A 19,290-nucleotide genomic window follows, 5' to 3' on the forward strand; every position below is an offset into this window, starting at 1 on the left:
CAGTAACTTAGACATGCACACACTTAACAAGCAATAGAGCGCCATAAGTGGTGTTATTTTTATGTAATAGACAGTTGTAAGTGCTAGCAGAGAATTCTGTGTCCATCAGTGAGCGATGTGGGTTTCTGCAATGCAAAGAGCCACTCGTTCAGACAATGCGGTTTAAGGTCAGGATCTATGGTTTCACAACACATTGCATAAAGTGACCAGTAAATTATGCTCTGACAGATTGAAAGACTAATTATAAAAGCTCTTGGTGGACTATGACAGAGTCAAGACTTGCTATTTGCATATCCTTCATCTGCCTGGTGTGTCAACAAAGGAGATTCGCTCTCCGTCTCCACACCGCTGCATTCAGATGCAAAGCAAAGTGAATGTAATTATGTATGCTTTTTTTCTTTTCTTTTTTGTTTCATAACATTTTGTTCTGCCTTTAATGTGCACGCTGCTGTGAATTTCAATTGAAGCTTTCCATTTGTTGCGTACAAGGGGAGAAAAAAGGAGACGTTTGCAAGGTTTAATTCAATTTGTGTGGAAATAATATTTGACCTGTGACAAGCCAGGTTAGGCGTTTATATGTCAGAAAGTGAAGGTGTTCAGCAGTAACAGCTCTTTTGGATCTGCATTGGTGGACCATTTGGTTGAGATGTTTTTTGGCTTAATTTTACAAGTTCGGTAGCTTCACCTCCACTAACATGTGTCTGCTTAAACCCAAGTGAAAGCATAAGCAGAGGTTGGATTGGTGGAAGTGATTTCTGCATGGAGGAACAATTAGAAACACAAGAGCAGGAAGAAGCAGAAGATTGTCAATAAGCTGCAATCGTTCTCATTGAGCTTTCACTTAAGCTTCTTCCACTCATCAGCTCCTGACTGTCAGCGACTATTCTACCTCCTTACTGCTGCATGAACCAGAGATCATCATCATATGGATCATTTTTAGATGCTCAGATGTAATCATGAAGATTTTACCTCTGCTGCCACTACTTAATAGTAACAACACATGAATGTGTGCAACACATTATTCCAACACAAAGGATTAATCAGAAGTTATAGAAGTGTGACTGCATTCTGCAGTGTGCAGGGCTGCTGTGTTGGGAGCTTTTTGATGCCTTTTTCTTTTAAAATACACTAATTATTATAACTAAAATTGCATGGCTTGTTTAGTGTAAAAAAACAGTGTTTTTAATGGTGGTGCTCTAAAAGCTTTTTTTTTTTATTTTATCTCGTTGCAGTGAAGCAGAAAGCAGCCCTGGAAAAGGAAGCTAAAGTCAGCATCCTGGAGGCTGGAGTCACAGATGTGAGTACATGACTTTTTATTTGCCATTTTCAGACTAAATTAAAAACATCAGGACAGAAATCTCAGAGCCCATCAGTCACATCAGTCTTTTTTTATCTAAACACTTGTCCATTGTCTCGGAAAGTCCGCTTCGTTTGGGGAAATGTGAATGTGCTGAATGAATTCTGATTGAGACCAAAGAAACGGACTCGGTCCGCCGACAAACGTAATTCTCAGCCTGTTTCAAGCGGACCAAATACAGGAAGCGGACTGCAAAAAAAGAGTCACTTACTGCATTTGGTGTAGCGTTGCATTGTGGGTAAATACATAGCGATGGTGTTAAGGGTCCTCTGCCTTGTCAGTTGTTCATACTGCGTCCATTGTTGCAGTGTATTTCTGCAGTACACTTGCATAAGACACAATAAAAACACAAAACAGCCATAGTTTTGTCTCCATGTTTAACTCACAACAGAGTTTTCTTCTTCACGTGGATCTTGTCTTCTCTTTTGCTAAATACTAGTGCAGCGCCATCTTTAGTGGGAATGGGGATTTATTATTCTAATGGTTTGGCGAGTTTGACCAAAGTGCAGCGTGAACGTGACCTCGGTCTGCATGCAAACATCCCCATACAACTGTGCTGAGTCCCCAATCGGACCGAGTCTAGCGGACTTTTCTGATGTAAATGCTGCCTAAAACACAAAAAAAATTCATGTCTGACACCAATCACTTGCTGCTTGATCCAGCTCCAACCAGGAACCAGAACCTTCTTTTAAAGATTTATGTTGTAAAGCTGTCTCCCAATTTAAGATCTGCGCACTTCAATGTGCAGATTTGTTGGCTACATAGGTCATAGTGGCGCGCCAAGCACTGTCCTAATCATAAATTTTGCCATGCGATTAATTGTGTCAGAAATTATTATGATAGAAGATAATATTGCGCTAAGTGATTATTGTTGTCACTTTGAGACCTTTTTTTAAAAAAAAAATAAAATAACAATAATGCCATAATAATGCAAGTACACCCTTTTAAAGATCAAGTTACTTTAATTTCAAAAGAACATTTAGCTCAATGTGAAGACTAGTTCATGCTTGATCAGAGATGGAGCTAGCCTGTTTGTTAATTGCCGTATTGCCGTGTTTAGTTGACATTGTCTTCAAAACAAATGCAGCAGAAAAGAAAGACAAATGAAAATTATTGCGTTTGGTCAACTTATTGCATGCATTTTTCCTTATCATGTGACTCCACTGGGAGGAGGTCCAGGGGAACATCTAGCATGCTGGAGGGACTACGTCTCTTGGTTGACCTGTTAGATGAGAGCTGAGATTCCCTTGAATGAGCTGGCAGAAGTAGCCAGGAAAGAAGTTGTCTGGGATCCTTGGTTAAGTTGCTGACCCTGGATAAACAGCAGGAGATTGATGGATGGATGGATGGATGGATGGATGGAAAATCGTTAAACTTTCTTTAACTTCTTTACGTTGTTTTTTTTCTTCTTGTGTTAATCACTAACAGTATACAAGAAATCATATATAATTGCCTTTAAGTAGATACATAAATGACAAAGTCATAAATGAAAAAGTGAAGCTGTGCATCAACATTCCCTTTAGTCTGCTGCTCGTCTCCCTCCCTGTCATCTCTTAGTATTGATAAACTCCATCATCTCTGCAGTAAATGGACTGTTAGGCATCTGCACCCACCTATCGATTTAAGAGTTAGTTTGTACCAATGACAGCGTGCCATTTACTGAGCTTATCAAAGTGGCAGCAGTAAGGTCTGAGAAAGAAACAGCTGGAAGAGGAGGGTTGTAAGAGAAAACGAGAGAGAAAAGTTAGAAGGCTGGAGGAGGACAGGGGTGGAATGGAGTGTCTGTCGATGTGATCAATACCAAGCTGAAAACAGGAGACAATTATGACCAATCGAACCTATGTTCCAGAAAGGAGGAATGGGAAGGGACGTATAGAAAATCCCTCCGTCTCGCTCGCAGGTCCCAGCCTGCAACAAGACATCCATCATCCTCCATACGGTGTTTATTATAGTTTTATCACACACTGTAAAATGTGAATATTAGCATACTTCATCACAGTGACAGCTCGAAAATAACACAAATGAAAAGTTGGTTTGCCAGCATAGAGGAGGCAGAAGATGTGCAAGCATGACTCCTGCAGGCCTGTAGGGTGGAGTTTCGGTTTTGGCTGAATGGTGGAGGGTTAGATGATCATTTTCTCATCATGTCGCAGAGTTGGATAAAGATGGTGCGAAGTTATTGTTGCTGTAGAAAAATAACAGGGTAATTAAAAGACTTTAAAACCAATGAAGACAAGCAAGTGAAAGTAAAACTGATCTTTAATTTATGTTGTTTTGGCCTCTAAAATGCAGCTGGATACGTTATGTTTAATTTTCAGTCGGAGTGGGATGTGGCTGTGGATAGACCAGCTATGGCAAACCGTTCTTTTAATCATTTATTTTAGTAAAAGAATAGTAAGTCTGTAAATCTGTCCTCACATTCAATTCAATTCAAATCAGCTTTATTTGTATAGCGCCACTTCACAACAATGTTGTCACAGGGTACATTACATACACATCATTTCAAGTCAATTCATACATATCCTATAATAGAAACCAACTGATTGCATCAAATCATGACTTTGATCCAATCCCCCATCCTGAGCTGCTCGAGGCAACAGTGGGAAGGAAAAAACTCCCCTTTAACAGGAAGAAAACCTCCGGCTCAGGGAGGGCAGTCGTAGGGGAAATGTGACTTTAAATTACTGTTGTTGTGACTTAGTGCTCTACAGAAAACAACATAAATAAACAAAGTTGATCTTGTAGTGATTTTTTATTATCAGCTCTGAGGCATTTTAAGATGTTATGTTGCTAATAAGTGGATTTAACTTCATGGTGAATGATAAAAAATCAAAATTGTGCTATTTAAAAAATCCAAATTCGGCGTTATCTTGGTGCACGAAGTGTGTGTTTTGGTTAGTGTATTTTTTTTACTCTGTATTTTACAAGTTTCTGAACATTAATCTTTCAAAACTAACATTGCCCAATACTAAATGTAATTGAGAAAAAAAAACAAAATTATGCCTACCATTTTATCTTGTCATGTTATCTTTGATCGATTCTTTTGAATCTGGTTGGATCATAATCAGAACTTGTTGCTGAAATAGAGAAGTTAACACCAATAAACATTTTAAATCAGCACCTGCAGGAAAGTCGTCCGCTTTGTTTCCTTCCAACTCTCATCCAAAGTTAAAGAAAACTTTTGAAGGTTTTACTTCTCAAAAAAAAAGGCTTTTTTTTTTATTGTGGTATGGATAATGACGAAGCCTCAGGAAAATTATGCAGCATTAGAGTGTCAGTAATCAGCCATTGTGTGATGTTCGAGCAGTCCTCGTGTGCTTCTGTGTTTTCTGAGTGAGTCAGCACAACCCCTGCTGTTCACTGTGGGTCATTCATGATTCGTGACTGCTCTTTCAATTTCTTGCATATATTCTTCAGAAACTGAAGCAGCAATACTTCTTTTTTTTCTTACTCCTGTTTTAATTATTTTTTTCTTTACAGATTCGGGGCACTAATGTCTTTTTTTCCATGTCATCTGTTGGAAATTTCTGCCTTTTAGCTCTGGTAGTAGACAGTTTACAAGAAAGAACAGTTGGAGAAAAGATGTAGGACTACATTGTTGTTCAGGTGCTACTTGGTGTAAAACTGGTTGATTGGTATATGTAGTAACAGAAATTATATGTAGTTTAATAAGCCTCCAAACAAACTGAAAAAATAAATTATCAAAAGAGAAAATGTATGCTCACTACATGACTTATTTAAAATATTCAAGATGTAATAAATGCTGTAATTTACAGTTATCATTAACACTCTGGGGACGCCGGCATCGTCGGCGATGCCAGGGACCATGTTGTGTTTAATCGAGCATAGCTGTCGAACCATAAAAGATAGAAACTGACTTTATTTCCCCTCTTTATTGGTAGACTCCGGGCTTTCAGACGGTAGTTCCGACATCACTGTAGCCCGTTGATAGGGGATACAGTGTTGTGTCAAAATATATGTTCCAATCAGAGCCTTTGTCTTTGGCGCATGACACGTGTTTTTGTCCAATCAGAGCCGATGATGCCTCAGGAAACGTCTCCAAACAGTGTCAATCACTATGCATTGGTGTCATTAGCAGTCGGAGAGCTGCCTTCTGTATTTACAAGGCCGATAAATGATGAAAAGAGCTTTTATGCACGCATACTATGCGTAATTGCTCAAACAAACATCTGCATTACTCAAGTAGTTTATTTCAACATAAACGACACAACGGCGTCGTAACAGATGTATAACTTGGTAACAGATACAGAGTGTGCAGCTGACAGTGATTTCGGAAAGCTGCTGTGCTTCCCCTTCAGTACCTTTAGTAATGCTTCAAAATTATAATACTCTTTATTTCAAGCAAAGGAGACTCATTTACATAGCAGTTTATGATATTTCAATTCAAAATAAAAAATAAAAGAAAAGAAGGTATCATGGGGCATTGAAAGGTGGTGTTTATTAGCATTTAAACAAAAAAAAGTCAGGTTTATTTCTCTAAAATACCCTTGGTCCCCAGAGGCTTAACGCTGCAACACCACGACATCATAATTTTTTTTTTTTTTTTTTTAAGTTTATTTGTACAGCACCTTTCACATAAGAAGCAGTTCCAAGTGCTTTACATATATTAAAACATCAGTAAAACAAATACACATCATCATTCACACACACACACACTGACACACCCCCAAACTCATGTTGCCTAATAAAGCTTCTAAAATAGTCTTTTGTGTCTTTAACCGACAATAATAATAGTAAAAGAATAAACATAAAAGAGATAACATTTGGATTGGAAAACTGTGAGGAATCGATATCCTGGGGATCCCCTCAGACCAGGGAACAGCCTACCCATAACCATAGGGCATGCCACCACTGGAACATCCACGACTCAGGGTTGGCCCCGATCCGTACTGCAGCCAAATGGCTGTAACACAGGGGCCAACCTGTCAGAGGCCATCCCCATGGCAACGACCTGGTAAACTGAATAGGCAAGGCCCCCAGCATGGTGGATCCCCATGAGGAAAACACTGGAGTACCATCCTACGAGGTCTGCAATCCATCAGGTTTCCCTTGTATTTCTGCTTCAACACACCTGATTCAGATTAAATGGATCTAACAGCCAATCAGCTTCTGGACAAAGACTTAGCTACTTGAGACAGCTGTGTTGGAGCAAGGATGCATGGAAAACCTGCTGGATTGCGTACCACGTATGACTGAGTTACCCACCCCTGCTTTATTCTCTAAAGCAGGGGCATCAAACTCAAATGTACAGAGGGCCAAAGCTTTAATATTTATTGAAAAAAAATCTTCAAAATATGACGATGAACCTTATCTAACCTCAGTGGCAAAATCAGGTGTGACCAGCTACAGTATTTCCGCTTAGGCTCTCATTTGAAAATGGTTGTTTCCAGCTTTAGTAGTCATTTTGTATTGCCTCATGGGCCAAACACAATCACGCTGCGGGCCAGAGTTTGACACCTCTGCTCTAAAGCTTTACACTTTAAGGGGTGGGAAACTCCGGTCCTCGAGGGCCACAGTCCTGCAGAGTTTCCTTGCTGCAACACACCTGACACAAATCAATGGCTAATAAGCAGACTATTGCACGATTTTATGCCAAGCTCTGTACCAGTCTGTTAATAGATCAGGTGTGTTGCAGCAGGGAAACTCTGAACACTTGCAAATTGTGGCCATTGAGGACTGGGGTTGCCCACCCCTGCTCTAAAGTATTACTCGCACGTTACTAACGGTCTTAAAGGAGCAAAAAGCCAAATGGTTTCTCCGCAAGGTTTATTGTTGTTGTTGAGCCCTTCCCTCTACGTCTTACACACTCTCACCTCGTCTGCAAATAGTGCAAAATGTGAACTCACTGAGTAAAACACCGCATAGATTATAATGTTTATGTTGTTACTGCAGTAGAAGAAGAGCTAGCTCCGAGTCAAACTGTAGTCCCTTTAGCTCTGGCGGTGCTCCCCACCTTGATAATACAAGGCGTTGACTCCCTTCCAGCAGTTCTCTCTCTCTGGATCCAGGATCCTTCTCCCAAAGTCTCAGCTGATGTGGACGTTTATGGTGTTTCTTCTGAAAATTCTGGTTATTCTAGTGTTAGATAGATTTCTCATTGACTTGGTACTGGTTGAAAGACATCTGTTGCCTGTTCTATGAGCACATGTTAGTGAATATTTTCTCCTTTTGAGCAATAAACTAAAAGGAATGAGAATATCGACAGGTTCCAAAAGGGTCTCCAGCCCTGTCTTCATTTATCTCTCCTTCTTTCACATAAGCAGTTACCTCTACTCAAATCCATCTCCATGGCAACATGTCCAGGCAGCGCATGCACCCACCGCTTAAACATATGAGAAACACAGGCAGGTAAAGCAAACGCGGCTCGGGTAACCAAGGAAGTACATTCCTACAGTATAGCAGAGTAGTTTCATAGTTTCATTTCATTAGTTTTGTTCGAATGTAGAGGTTGGGTGTCAAGTTGCAACAAACAACAAGTGAGAATGCAAGTGAAATAAAAGACAATGGTCAGAGAGTCAAACACAGGTCACAAGGAATAAAGTTTTACTTTTATTCCACCACCGACCCTCCTGCCTCCTTATCCTTTAATTATTGCCTGTGCACCAACTGAGCTTGTTGCAGCCACTGAGTTTTCACCATTATTTCTATTAATAAATTATATTTGTCTAAAACCTGTGATTTGTTTTTTCTAATGGGACCCATAGCTACTGAGATTTAACTGAAGTGATCTAAAGTCACAGCTTGTTGTTGTTGTGCTGGACTGGATCATTAAGACGAGTTGCAGGATATTAGCTTTAATGCTAACGCTGAGTCTAGCTTTCAAAAAGACGTCAAATGATACGAGCAAAGCTGAGCTTTTTTTCCTGACATTAATAAGCTCTTTTGTTTTCTTAGGCATAAAAGCCTTTATTTAAGCACTTTCAGTGAAGTCATTCATTAAGCTTCACGCAGCATGTCGCTGCTTGTTAAATGACATCATGTCCCCTCCATTATCCTCCATTCAGACCAGCATTACCTCACGTGGCTTCAGGACGGGAAACCGTTGAATCACTCAGGCCACGCAGAACTTGGCACTGTTGCTTCCACACTGAGACTTGTATCCAATTAAGGGACACTGCGATTTTTACGAGGGAGGTGGGAGATAAGGTTGCCAAGGCAGGAACCAGATTATAATTGTCCTGGAGTGGCACTAATCCCCTCCACCCCAAATCAAGGCACTCCCACTCTGTCTGAAAGAGCAATTTCATAAATAGAGGGATGCAGAGAGGAGGGAGAGACTAATGAAACAAAACAAAACAAAGAAAACTTCGTGCCCCTTTCTGTCTCCACTTAACACTGCCTAATTACTGCTGAAGAACACAGACAGGCAGGCGCTTGCTAGTGGCTTCACATTGATTCAAGTGTTAAGAATCTGAACAGACAAGGTTGGAATTTAGTGCTTCTTCTTTAAACATATGTTGCCCTTTCAAATTCACTTTATTTATGTGTTAGGAACTTCGTTTGCAGAGGAGACAGTGCTGCAGACACAATAAAAACATGCAAACTTATATATAACAAGTCCACTCATACTGTTTATCATGATAAAAAATGAAATAAAATAAAGAGCCAGAGTATGCTAATCATCTGTTTAACAAGCAGATAGAGGTTGGGATGAAAGTAGAGGATGCTATCCTTGTCTTCCGTCAAAGGGACCTCTGAGGGTAGCAGGAGGTAGTAAGAATTTAGTGGGTGTGGGGTGTCTGTGGAGATCTGTGCACCTTTTCTCAGGACTCTGGTGCCGTACAGGCCTCCTTTAGATGACTGCTGTTGCTGGCCGATAATTTTTCTGCCCAGTTTGATGATTTTATTTAGAATATTTCTATGAGTGATGATAAACGATCCAAACCAAGCAGTGATGTTACATGTGAGGATGGATTCTATGAAACAATTATGAAAAGCTGAGAATGGACTGGTGAACCTGGAGTTTCCAGAGTTTATGAAGACGGAAGAGGCGCTGTTGACATTTTGTGAAAACATGTTTAGTGTTAAGTTGAAACGTAAGTTTTCGTGGTTATGCTTGCCATTTAGAAGATGTGCATTAGGCACATCTTCTAAATGGAGATATAATTTTGACATAAAGTAAACATGTTTCCTAGAGACTTTACTGCTGTGAAAAATGCCAGCATGGATCGTTTGTTCAAGCAGGTAATTTAACTTCAATCGATATTTAAGACTGATGCAACATGAGTTCAACGTAACCAGAGGGTTTAGTTTTGTTTGTTTTTTTAATTTAATGAAGTAATTTTGATGGTTAAAATCAAAGAAATGCTAATGATACCTTCATGTTTTTAACTCTCATCATCCAGCTGCCTTATGAAGATTTATGCCTTTAAAAACTAGAAATGATTTTTATCATGCCATTTGTTGGCTGTTTGTCACATCCATTGGAAAAAGCTTGTAAGACTTTTATATTTCAGGGCACAAAAATGATCTTCTGCTACATGTAGAAATGCTCATTTACAGGACTCTTGGAGCTGTATGTAACGTATAACCGATAGTTTGCATTTGTCAGCGGACTTGTTGCTCAGTTTCTGCTGCAGTATTGACTAATACAAGACAGTATATGTTATAGCCCAACAGCCAGCCGTGAATGTAGCTCGTGTCCCTTTTCTGACATAAAAATACCTTCAAAACCATTTTAAAAGACTTCCCAGCTTCTCCTTGTTCTCTCCTGCAGAGGACAGGAATCAGATTGTTCTCCATCTGGACATTTTGAGGCTTGAAGGAATAAAAAACACACTTGTTCTCCTTTTTTTAGTTTAAAACAGCCAGAACAAGTTGCATGGACTAGATCTGTGTAACATGGACCATTTATGTGTAAATGTGCTAACTACTGCTCTTGCTCAGACTGCTGTGAAATCTTTTAGGTTTGGTGGGAAAAAGGCTTTTTCTGTGGCCCCCCCAGGTAGAAAAGCTTTTAGTTGCAGCTTCTCGGTGAGGAAACTGTGGGCTGGCTGCTGCTGGTGGAGACAAAAACCATGTTGAGAGAACCTTGAAAAAGCAGAAAATAAATAAACCTGGCCATAGAGGATGAAGCTGCTTCCTTTTTTATATAAATACCAAAGAGAGAGAAGATTTATTTCGACAAATTGTTTCCAGCAGAATACAGTGAAGCCGATAGATTGAATCTGCAACTCTTCATGTTAAATTTCCATCTTTTTTTTTTTTTTTCTTACGGAGCGTTCAGACCAAACGCGTTTTGAGCGTTTTTGACGCTCAACGCTGGTCACTAAACTGCCACTTTTGTGTCCGACACCCAAAACGCTCCCAACGCTCCTGCCGCGCCTGCCGCTTGTCTGGAGCGAGCGGCAAACGTGGCGGAAAAGAGAGGAGGGAGGCGGCGCTTTCCTTCCGGTCAGTCTGAATGATGGCGGATTCAGTAGAGATATGACATGGAGAGCCGCCACCGCTCTCAAACAAAGCGTTGCTAGGCAAGATTGCTCTGACAGACATGACATATGAATCCAGTTAATCACTACATATGAAGTGATCTGGGTTTGATATGAAAAAACATGTTTGTTATTTAAAAAAAAAAAAAATCAAATTTCTTGACAAAAAAGTTGGATTTGTGCCATTTCTGCCTGAACTGTGTATCAGTTATTGTATATCTTACAATCTGACAAGTAATTGGACGTTTTTATTCATGTGACGTTCCTTCATCTTTGACTCATATCTGGTTTTTCTATTTTATTTCAACATTCATTTTTTTCTTCATCATTGTTTGAGTTTAATTTGATTATTTTAAATAATTCATAATTCAACAAGTTGTGCTGTTTTGATTTTTTTGTTTTTTTTTTTTTGTTTTAAATGTTATTTAAATAGTTTTATTTCTGACAGTGTAAATAATATCCAGCCACAACATACAGAACAGAGAAGGAACCACAAACTGAATGCGTGTCCGTCTGTCATGTTGATTCTCTCTGCTTGTTTTCTGCCCACGGCTTTGCTCTGACCCGCATCCATATGTTAAACGCTTCACTTAATAAATCCCTACCATAGGTATCTGTTGTTCTGATTGTCTTTAAGATAAAATCTTTGTGTGTTTTTTTTTTTAACATATTTATTCTTTTCATGCAACAAACATACAATGTCCAGCATTAAATCAGTCATGTTAAATGAGAGAGAAATATTCTCACAACATAATCCATATCCTCTGCAGATGATCTGGATTATTTTAGCACGTCTCTGTCACAGTGATGTAGGACCCTTTAACCCACTCAGCCTAAAGTAACAGTTGCTGTAATGATTTTTAAGGAAATACATCATCTTTCTGTGAGCTGAGGAGAGCAGAGTGATAACATCGCTTGTAATGACGCAGGATTGTTGTTTGCAGCCTGCCCAGGTGCCCGCAACGAGAGCTGGATTTGAATGAGAATATTCATGAAGCAGAGATGCATGCATACTGGATCGGGGGTGTCTGTTTGCCACGGCGCCCTGTTCCACCTGCAGCTCCTATCAGAAAGGACGACATAAATAATGGAAAATCAAAACAATAACATGCATCTGCATGTACTACATGTATCTGCCGGAGTGAGTGTGAATGTGTACCTAGTGTGCATACTTCCGTGTGCACACTAGGTACACCGGGGGGTATGAGTGTGTGTTTATTCACTCTTATGTCTGTTTCCATCTTTTGCCATGGATATTCAAATGGCTCCATTGGCCTGAGAGGCTGTTGAAGTGTTGACTATTCTTTTTCTCCCTGTGCCCAAAATGCTCTTTGATATGGAAATCAGAGCTCACCACAGGGGCCCTAAAGGCCAGATGCATGCTGGGATCTACCCCAGGTGTCTGTCGGGCTCAGTGGTCTACCTGGTAGCATGAGACAGTTTTGCTTCCAACAGAATAGGGACAGTTTTTAACTCACTGCATGGAGGGTCCCTTAACTTTGACTTAATTATAAAATAATCGTTATATTAATTTTTTGTTGTTGTTGTTTGTTTTTATAGCATTTTATTGATGAGCCATTTCTCAGACTTGCCTGAAATAAAATGGCACACAGCCGTTCTCAGAGAAGTCCTTTTTCACTGTCAATGGTGACGGTTACGTGAGGTTTTTTAACTTGGTATTAAATTATATGAAATTAACGTATTTTCCTACGAGTTTACATGAAAATAATAACTCCAAATGGAGGTTTTCATGAAACACGTCCTCGCTTAATTCCTCTTTAGAGCGGCGGGTTGGGAAGGGTTCTGATTGGACAGAGGGTGCACGTGACGTATGATGCATACCGGAAATGAACAAAGCTAGCTCCCTGCTTCTCATCTTTTCAGCCGTAACATTAAAACTACATAATAAGTACCAGTTTCATCGCTATTTTTATTCTAATTTTGAAGTAGCAGCTCAACACGAGCATACTACTTCACTTTCTGCAGCAACTGAGAAGGAGAAGAAAGATAGACCACCGAACACGGTTTTACAACATTATTGCTTAAAAATATTCAGATTTTCGTTGTGGAATTACACAACAGTCTCTTCTGTTATCAGTTTTCTGCACCATCCAGTGTCTCCGTGTTGAAGAAAGTCTACCTGCACATCCAACAGACACTGTTGTGACTGTGAGATACTCTTCAGCAGACCAGCTTGCTGCTTTAAAGCGGCTGGCGGACACCCGCTGGGCTTTCTGGCAAACAGCATGGCACAACAGACAGCATGATCACACCCCCTCTCCCTTTTTTCCCCAGGTGCTAAATGGGCTGTTTGGTACAGTTGAGGTCATCCAGAAACGGTTGGAAAATAAAAGCCCAGAATTTTAATAGACAACAACAGGCTGGATCTTTGATTTTTCCCCAACAAAATGTGTTCTCAGGAGGCCATGCTTGAGCGAGGAAGGTGTGCAACAATGGCAGCATCAAGCCTGCTATTATAAGCCCGTAGGCTCCTTCTAATGTCCTAAATAGCCAGCTGTAATTTCTACTGGACGACACACGGTATCACTGTTGTCTGTATGCACCACTGAACAAATGGCCTGATACTCTAAATGTCTCATTAACAACGCCTCACGCCTGATTAGCCAGTGGCATCTTGGTGTGATTGTAAGGTAGCTAATGTTTTTTGTCCAGTCACTTGTTATAAACAGTATGTGGAAATTTAGAGATTAGTTCACGAGCCTTATAAAAACAGTGTCCTTGACGACACACGGATCTAAACCAAAGCAATTGTCACAAAGCCGTTAACAGCTTGAAATCTAACCTTCATGAGTCATTGCTCCTTTTCTCACAGATTACTGGTGCAAAGAGGGACGTTGGCCAAAAGGAAAGCAACATAATTGAGATGGAAAATGCAGAAAATAACGTGAACCTTGGAAATGGAGGCGAAATGCGTCACAAAGCCTAGTTGGGAAGAGTCAAGACTCTCCTTTCGAAGACTACAGACTGAAATGAAACATTGATGAAAACGATACGCTCAAGAGGCTGAAATCAGGAGCTCAAAAGTGCTTAATATGACAGAAGTTAAAACTTGTTACATTTTTGCATAACTTTAACTAATAATGTGTAGAAAAAGGACATGTAGAGGTTAAAACTGGAGCATTTCCTGGTGAATAAGGTACCTCAGGTAACATTCATGTCTCTGCACTGGACTACATCAGACAGAGCCTTCAAGACCGATACTAATGCTTTAACTTTTACCAGCAAATGAGCCAAAAACCTGAAACAGTCTTGAAAAAGTGTGAAATGACAGTGGAAAACATTGGGGAGGACAGATGTCAAAGCCGTCATGTGTTGTATGTACGATGACGGACCAAGACCTCCTACCGTCGCTTTCTCGCCCCTTTTGGGTGTTTATGGGAAACTAAACAGTGTCAGGCGTGTCCATCATGTGGAGAGGGGTTACATACAGACATGCTGATGGATGTAGCACATCAAGCATCAGCATCATCATGTAGCTGGGGGTGGGGTGGGGCTGAACATCAATGGGGCAGCATTGAGTTCATCAGTTTTCCTGCTTGTAATGGGATCAGATTGGTAGCGAAGGCATTAAACAGGAAAGAAATGTAGTGAAATAGTTTCACATCCCAACAGTAGAAGTATGTTGTGTTGCATTTCTCTGCTGAAAGCTCTCCCTTCAGCATGCGCCCGCCTAGTTTCCTCTTACTTAGCTAGCCTCAGGTTAAGTTCCTGTTCCTTTCGCCCATCTTTCTGATGCCCTAACATCTGGAATCAGCTGGTAGAATGACTTTCTGCTGTTTTGCAACTGGTGAAGCTTAAATTAGACTTCTCTTTCGATGAAAACTGCTGCTGCTCCAACGCACTTGGTTCCTCCGAGCTTAGGAGAGGCTACATTTAAAGGGTGAGTTTTACTTGCCAAAAGATTAGTTTATGATCTCTGTAATCTCTCCTTCGCTGATGACCTACACGTTTTCCTGTCAAAAACCTACAGAGACACTTTGTCAGTGAGAGCTTGATGCATGACACTGCAGGATGTTATCTGCCATCCAGAATTTTCAATGCACACTTCATTACAGATGCATGTAATTTGGGTTTTTTCAGTGTTCTGCAAAGACAGATTTCTGTGGTGAGAATCACTCTGGGTAAACATCAAGGGGCTTCATTTATTCAACCCCAGAGCTACGAGAAGAAAAGGAAAGCAGCGGATTATATTTTAAACATGAAAAAAAAAAAAAAAAAAAACTTTTCCCTCATAACGTCTGAAACATGGATGTTTTCCTGGCAGAGAGAGAATTATTAAAAGAGGGAGAGGATGCATTGACACAATCCTGCTTGTGTAAAATAGGTGCTTATTTGTGTGTGGATGTTGTGTTCCTTTTCTTCTGAACATCTGCTTTTGTCAAATCCCTTCTTCTCCTGGTAGAAACAACATCACCACACACTGCGTGGCATCTGCAGCTGAAGGTTTCTCTTAGCTGGGAGGCTGGTTTGCTCGTCTGCAGAGCTTACCGGACACTGACAGGCAGGCTCGGAGACACAAGGCACTGGGCTCCACAGGTGGGCTCAGAGTTCTGTCAGGGCCTGCAGGCTCAGCCGTAATTACCCCCACCCACCACAGCAACTATAACAAGCTTCCTAGAATATCTTCCTCCCTCCATGGGGTTAGCAGAACACATCAGAGCCTTGGCTGATGTACGCTACAGTCCTGCATCTGACAGCGCTAATGTGTGATGGTGGACTGATCTGTTTATACAGCTGTGGTGTGGGTGTGTGCGCAGGCGGCATGCACAGAGATGCCTGTGGGAATGCAAAATGAATGCATGTATGTATTCGTATTTACTTCACATCTTTCACAAACCTGCAGAAGAATAAGCACATAAACAATCGGCTGTCGGACGCAGCCATTTATGCTAGCAGTTGAGTGATTAAATGATTAATCAACTTGTAAATGGATATTTTGATTAATTGAAAAGTCAGTTTTGAAGCAAAAAAATGTTGTCAGCCAGTCTGAGCACCTGATCTGTGCAGATCCTCTATCTTCTGCATGGATTATAGCCGAATAAAGGCTGATCGGGCTGGTTTACGCACATCTTTTTCTCTTATTTCACATGCAAGAAATGATAATGGCTCATCCTGCAGCGTCATGGAAATGTAGGGCTTGAAAACTGTTATAGTAACGTGGTTTTCTGTCGGTTTGACCGCTGTAAGAAGGCACCTACAAGCCCAAAAGCAGCTTCTCTTCTTTATCTAAATTCAGATTTGTCTTATGGAATGAGTAATATACTGCCAGGAAAATAGTTTTTTGTATGAAGATGTTGTTTTGACAGCTAAAGAAATACATTTAGGTTTGTGAAGAAAACTTGGACTGAAAAAAAAACACAAACGTTAAGTTGAGCAGAGCAACAGAATAGCATCTTGTCTCCTCCCCTCTGACTGGATGGATCGCTTCCTTTACGGCGGCGGTACCGTCATGCCATGGCGCCGGGACGGCAGTCTTCACCACAGCCAATCTGACATGCATAAAAGCAATGAACACAACAAAACTTATCATATTGAGTGAAAGCGACACACAGTTTGAACAATTTGAACATGAAATGGAAGAAACAGGTGTGGTGGAAAAGGGAAACACAGAAAACCTGCAGGACAGGATTCCTTGGAGGACCGACTTTGGGCACGATGCTCCAGACAATCGGCTCCAGATCCGGACTTCTTGATTTTGATTCTGGAAAGTTAATCTGGACAAAAGCTCACAGTGTGCAGATATTAACCTTAAGAAATGAACGAAGAAGCTTTAAAAATGAAGCTTCAATGTTTTTTTACCTCAACGAGGAAAACCAAACATTTATTTACTAGTCGGAGCTTTGAATTTGTGATTTCCTATTTGTCAGTGAATGCATCGTGATGCCACCATGTTCTATCATTACACAAAGAAAACAGAGAAATTGTGGCGCACATGTTTTAGGTTTTATGTGAAACAGATCATTTACAAGCTGGATTTCTGACTGATTTGCTGACTGGCTAGCTGACAACGTTCTGAATGCATTAAGAAGAAAGTTTGTGGTTGAACTGTAGACCATGGGCGTATTTGAGACAAAGAAAAGACTTGAGTTGCACACTTCAAACTAGTTGCAATGAAAAGAGCTGCAAACTCAAGGTTGAAGCTGTGGAATGTATTATCTTTTTTATTTTTCATCAAAGGAAGCCACTGAGATAATAAAAGTCTGAATAAGCCACTTTTAGCTTATTAATCTCTTTTGTTAATGTTTATGACTCAGGTTGCAAACTTTCCAATGTGGTTGAAAGATGCCAAAAGTAAATTTGTTGGTAATAATTAGTCGTCAGTGATGCCACGTCGATAAGCTAATCACTCCCACGTAGAAGTAATTCTCATCTTTGCTTTTGTTTCCTCACATTTTCATCCAGAGCAGCAGACCTGACCTCTTTTTGTTTTGTTGCCTCTTTGTGCATATAATGGGCTACTTAAATACATATTACCGTTGTCTGGCGTGCCGGAGCTATCTAATATACTTGTTCTCAATCACAGCATGAACCGTGTGGTGAGTAATTAGCACAAATGATTTCTCAGTTGTTAGCTTGTGTGTTTTCCTGCGGATCATAAACAGTAGGAAACAGATTTCTATGCTGATGATGGCAGAGTGATTCACCCCGGTGGCTCTGCTTGGATCAGCTTTGCTGAAAGCAAGTTAATCCAGAAATGGAACAATCCAACATTCGGATTAAATGAGGACTTTAGGAGGTTTGCTCTTCCCCACTGAGATGTTTAAATGTCATTTTAAATTGAATTTTAAGAACATGACACGCTGAGAACGACCTGGACATGTAGATGTTTTAATGGTTTGGAAACGTGCTGGCAGCATTTTTTTGGAGGATCTTTTGGAAAGTTCTTCTTTTTATTCATCATTTTGGGACTTCGTTTTTTGTTTTTTTTTTCCTAACAAACATCATCCTGTTTTTTAAGCGCAGTGGCTGCGCTGCTGATCAAACATCAGATGCAAACTTCTGCATCTGGGAGGAATTCTGTGTAGCTCGTTTCGGCTGAAAACATCCACTTTAGTTGCAGATACAGATTTTATATGCAGACTCGGTTCACTCTAGATGGTAAAAGGATTTAAACAAGATATATTAATGTTCACAAAAAAATCAAAAGTAAAAAAAAAAAAAAAAAGGAATGGAAATCCAAAGAAAATTACTAGAAAGAACTGGATGACTTATGTTGGGGGTATGAAAGTTTGCACAGTGACAATAACGCACCAGCAGATAAAATCAAACAGTTGAAAACCAGCATGAGATTCCTCGAAGCAGCTGTGTTACTTTACGAGCCAAAAACTCTGCCACACTGACATGTATTATGTCCATTCCTGTAGCCATCGCAGCTGCAGCTTTCCAACACAGAAACATTTTACCGCTGTTTTACGCCGTTCTGCGCGTCATGTTACAGTTACATCTCGCTTCATGGCGCAGTAGATATTAGCAGACTGACTGTTTTGAACGTCCAGAACGACTGATTCAATAAAACAACATTATCTGAGGAAGCGAGGAAAACAAAGAGTAGCAGAGCAAGAGACAAGAACCAACAGGGAACTGACTTTTACGGGATGGGGAGATCTCAGAGAAGAGACAGGATGCAATATGGATACTGAATGAACTTGTTAGATGGTGATGCCTTCAAAATCTGCAGTTCAGCGGTGTTGCTTTAACATTTGCATCTAGGACAACCATGATGACGACATGGTGGCGGATAGAGACAAATGGTTTTGAAACAAAAATAAACATCTTTTTTCGAGCACAAGATGGTGAATTATCGCATAAAACTACATATGAACTGCTCTGTATTCTAATGGAAGGGTGCAGAGTTGAGATAAGACGTCTTCACGCACCAACAGGCAGCCTGTGGCTAAAACACTGAAGTCTGAAGGTTTCATTTGCTCTGAAAAGGTTTATACTTCAACCCGGATGTCCTTGTAGTAAAAACAAAACAGTCTGATGTTATTTATCTTATTTACACCACAGCACGTTATTTCTCTCCACATATTTACTGCATTACACACAGCGGAGTTCCACCTTGATGCACACACACACACACACACACACACACAGAGTCCCTACAGCAGAGCACATGTTGAAAAATATGTCGCTTCAGCCACCTGAAAAAACGACAACGTGCTCGTTTAAACGCTCCCATCACGCTGAAAACAAACGCTCACGCTGAGAACTTCAGCTGTACCAGCCGAGTCCAGCGTCGCCGTTGTCAGTCTGAGCAGAATCACTGCGTCCAATAGATTCAGGATCTGAGATCTGAACTTCCAGAACATTTAGAGTGACTTCACGGCTGACGGAAGTTGTCACATGATGTTTAAATCACTGCTGCGCCGGTAAGATGACATGAGTTGTGACGGCAGGAGTGGATTTGTAAAACCGGGATCAGGCGCCGAGTTACATGAAAGAAAAAAATGCTCGTCTTTG

General features: G+C 40.5%; 1 protein-coding gene across 1 annotated transcript in view; it reads left to right on the forward strand.

The window, feature by feature from the left end:
* The window catches only part of LOC306758407 (receptor-type tyrosine-protein phosphatase N2-like), a gene marked incomplete at both ends in the record, with an annotated part of 265,555 nt that overhangs the window by 146,214 nt on the left and 100,051 nt on the right, over positions 1 to 19,290 (forward strand). The window contains one exon of the mRNA XM_079243734.1: positions 1,233 to 1,297. Coding sequence (XP_079099860.1) covers positions 1,233 to 1,297 — 65 coding nt within the window. The remainder of the gene's footprint in view (positions 1 to 1,232; positions 1,298 to 19,290) is intronic.

Source organism: Telmatherina bonti (genome assembly GCF_933228915.1).
Source record: "Telmatherina bonti genome assembly, chromosome: 7".
Taxonomy (NCBI): domain Eukaryota; kingdom Metazoa; phylum Chordata; class Actinopteri; order Atheriniformes; family Telmatherinidae; genus Telmatherina; species Telmatherina bonti.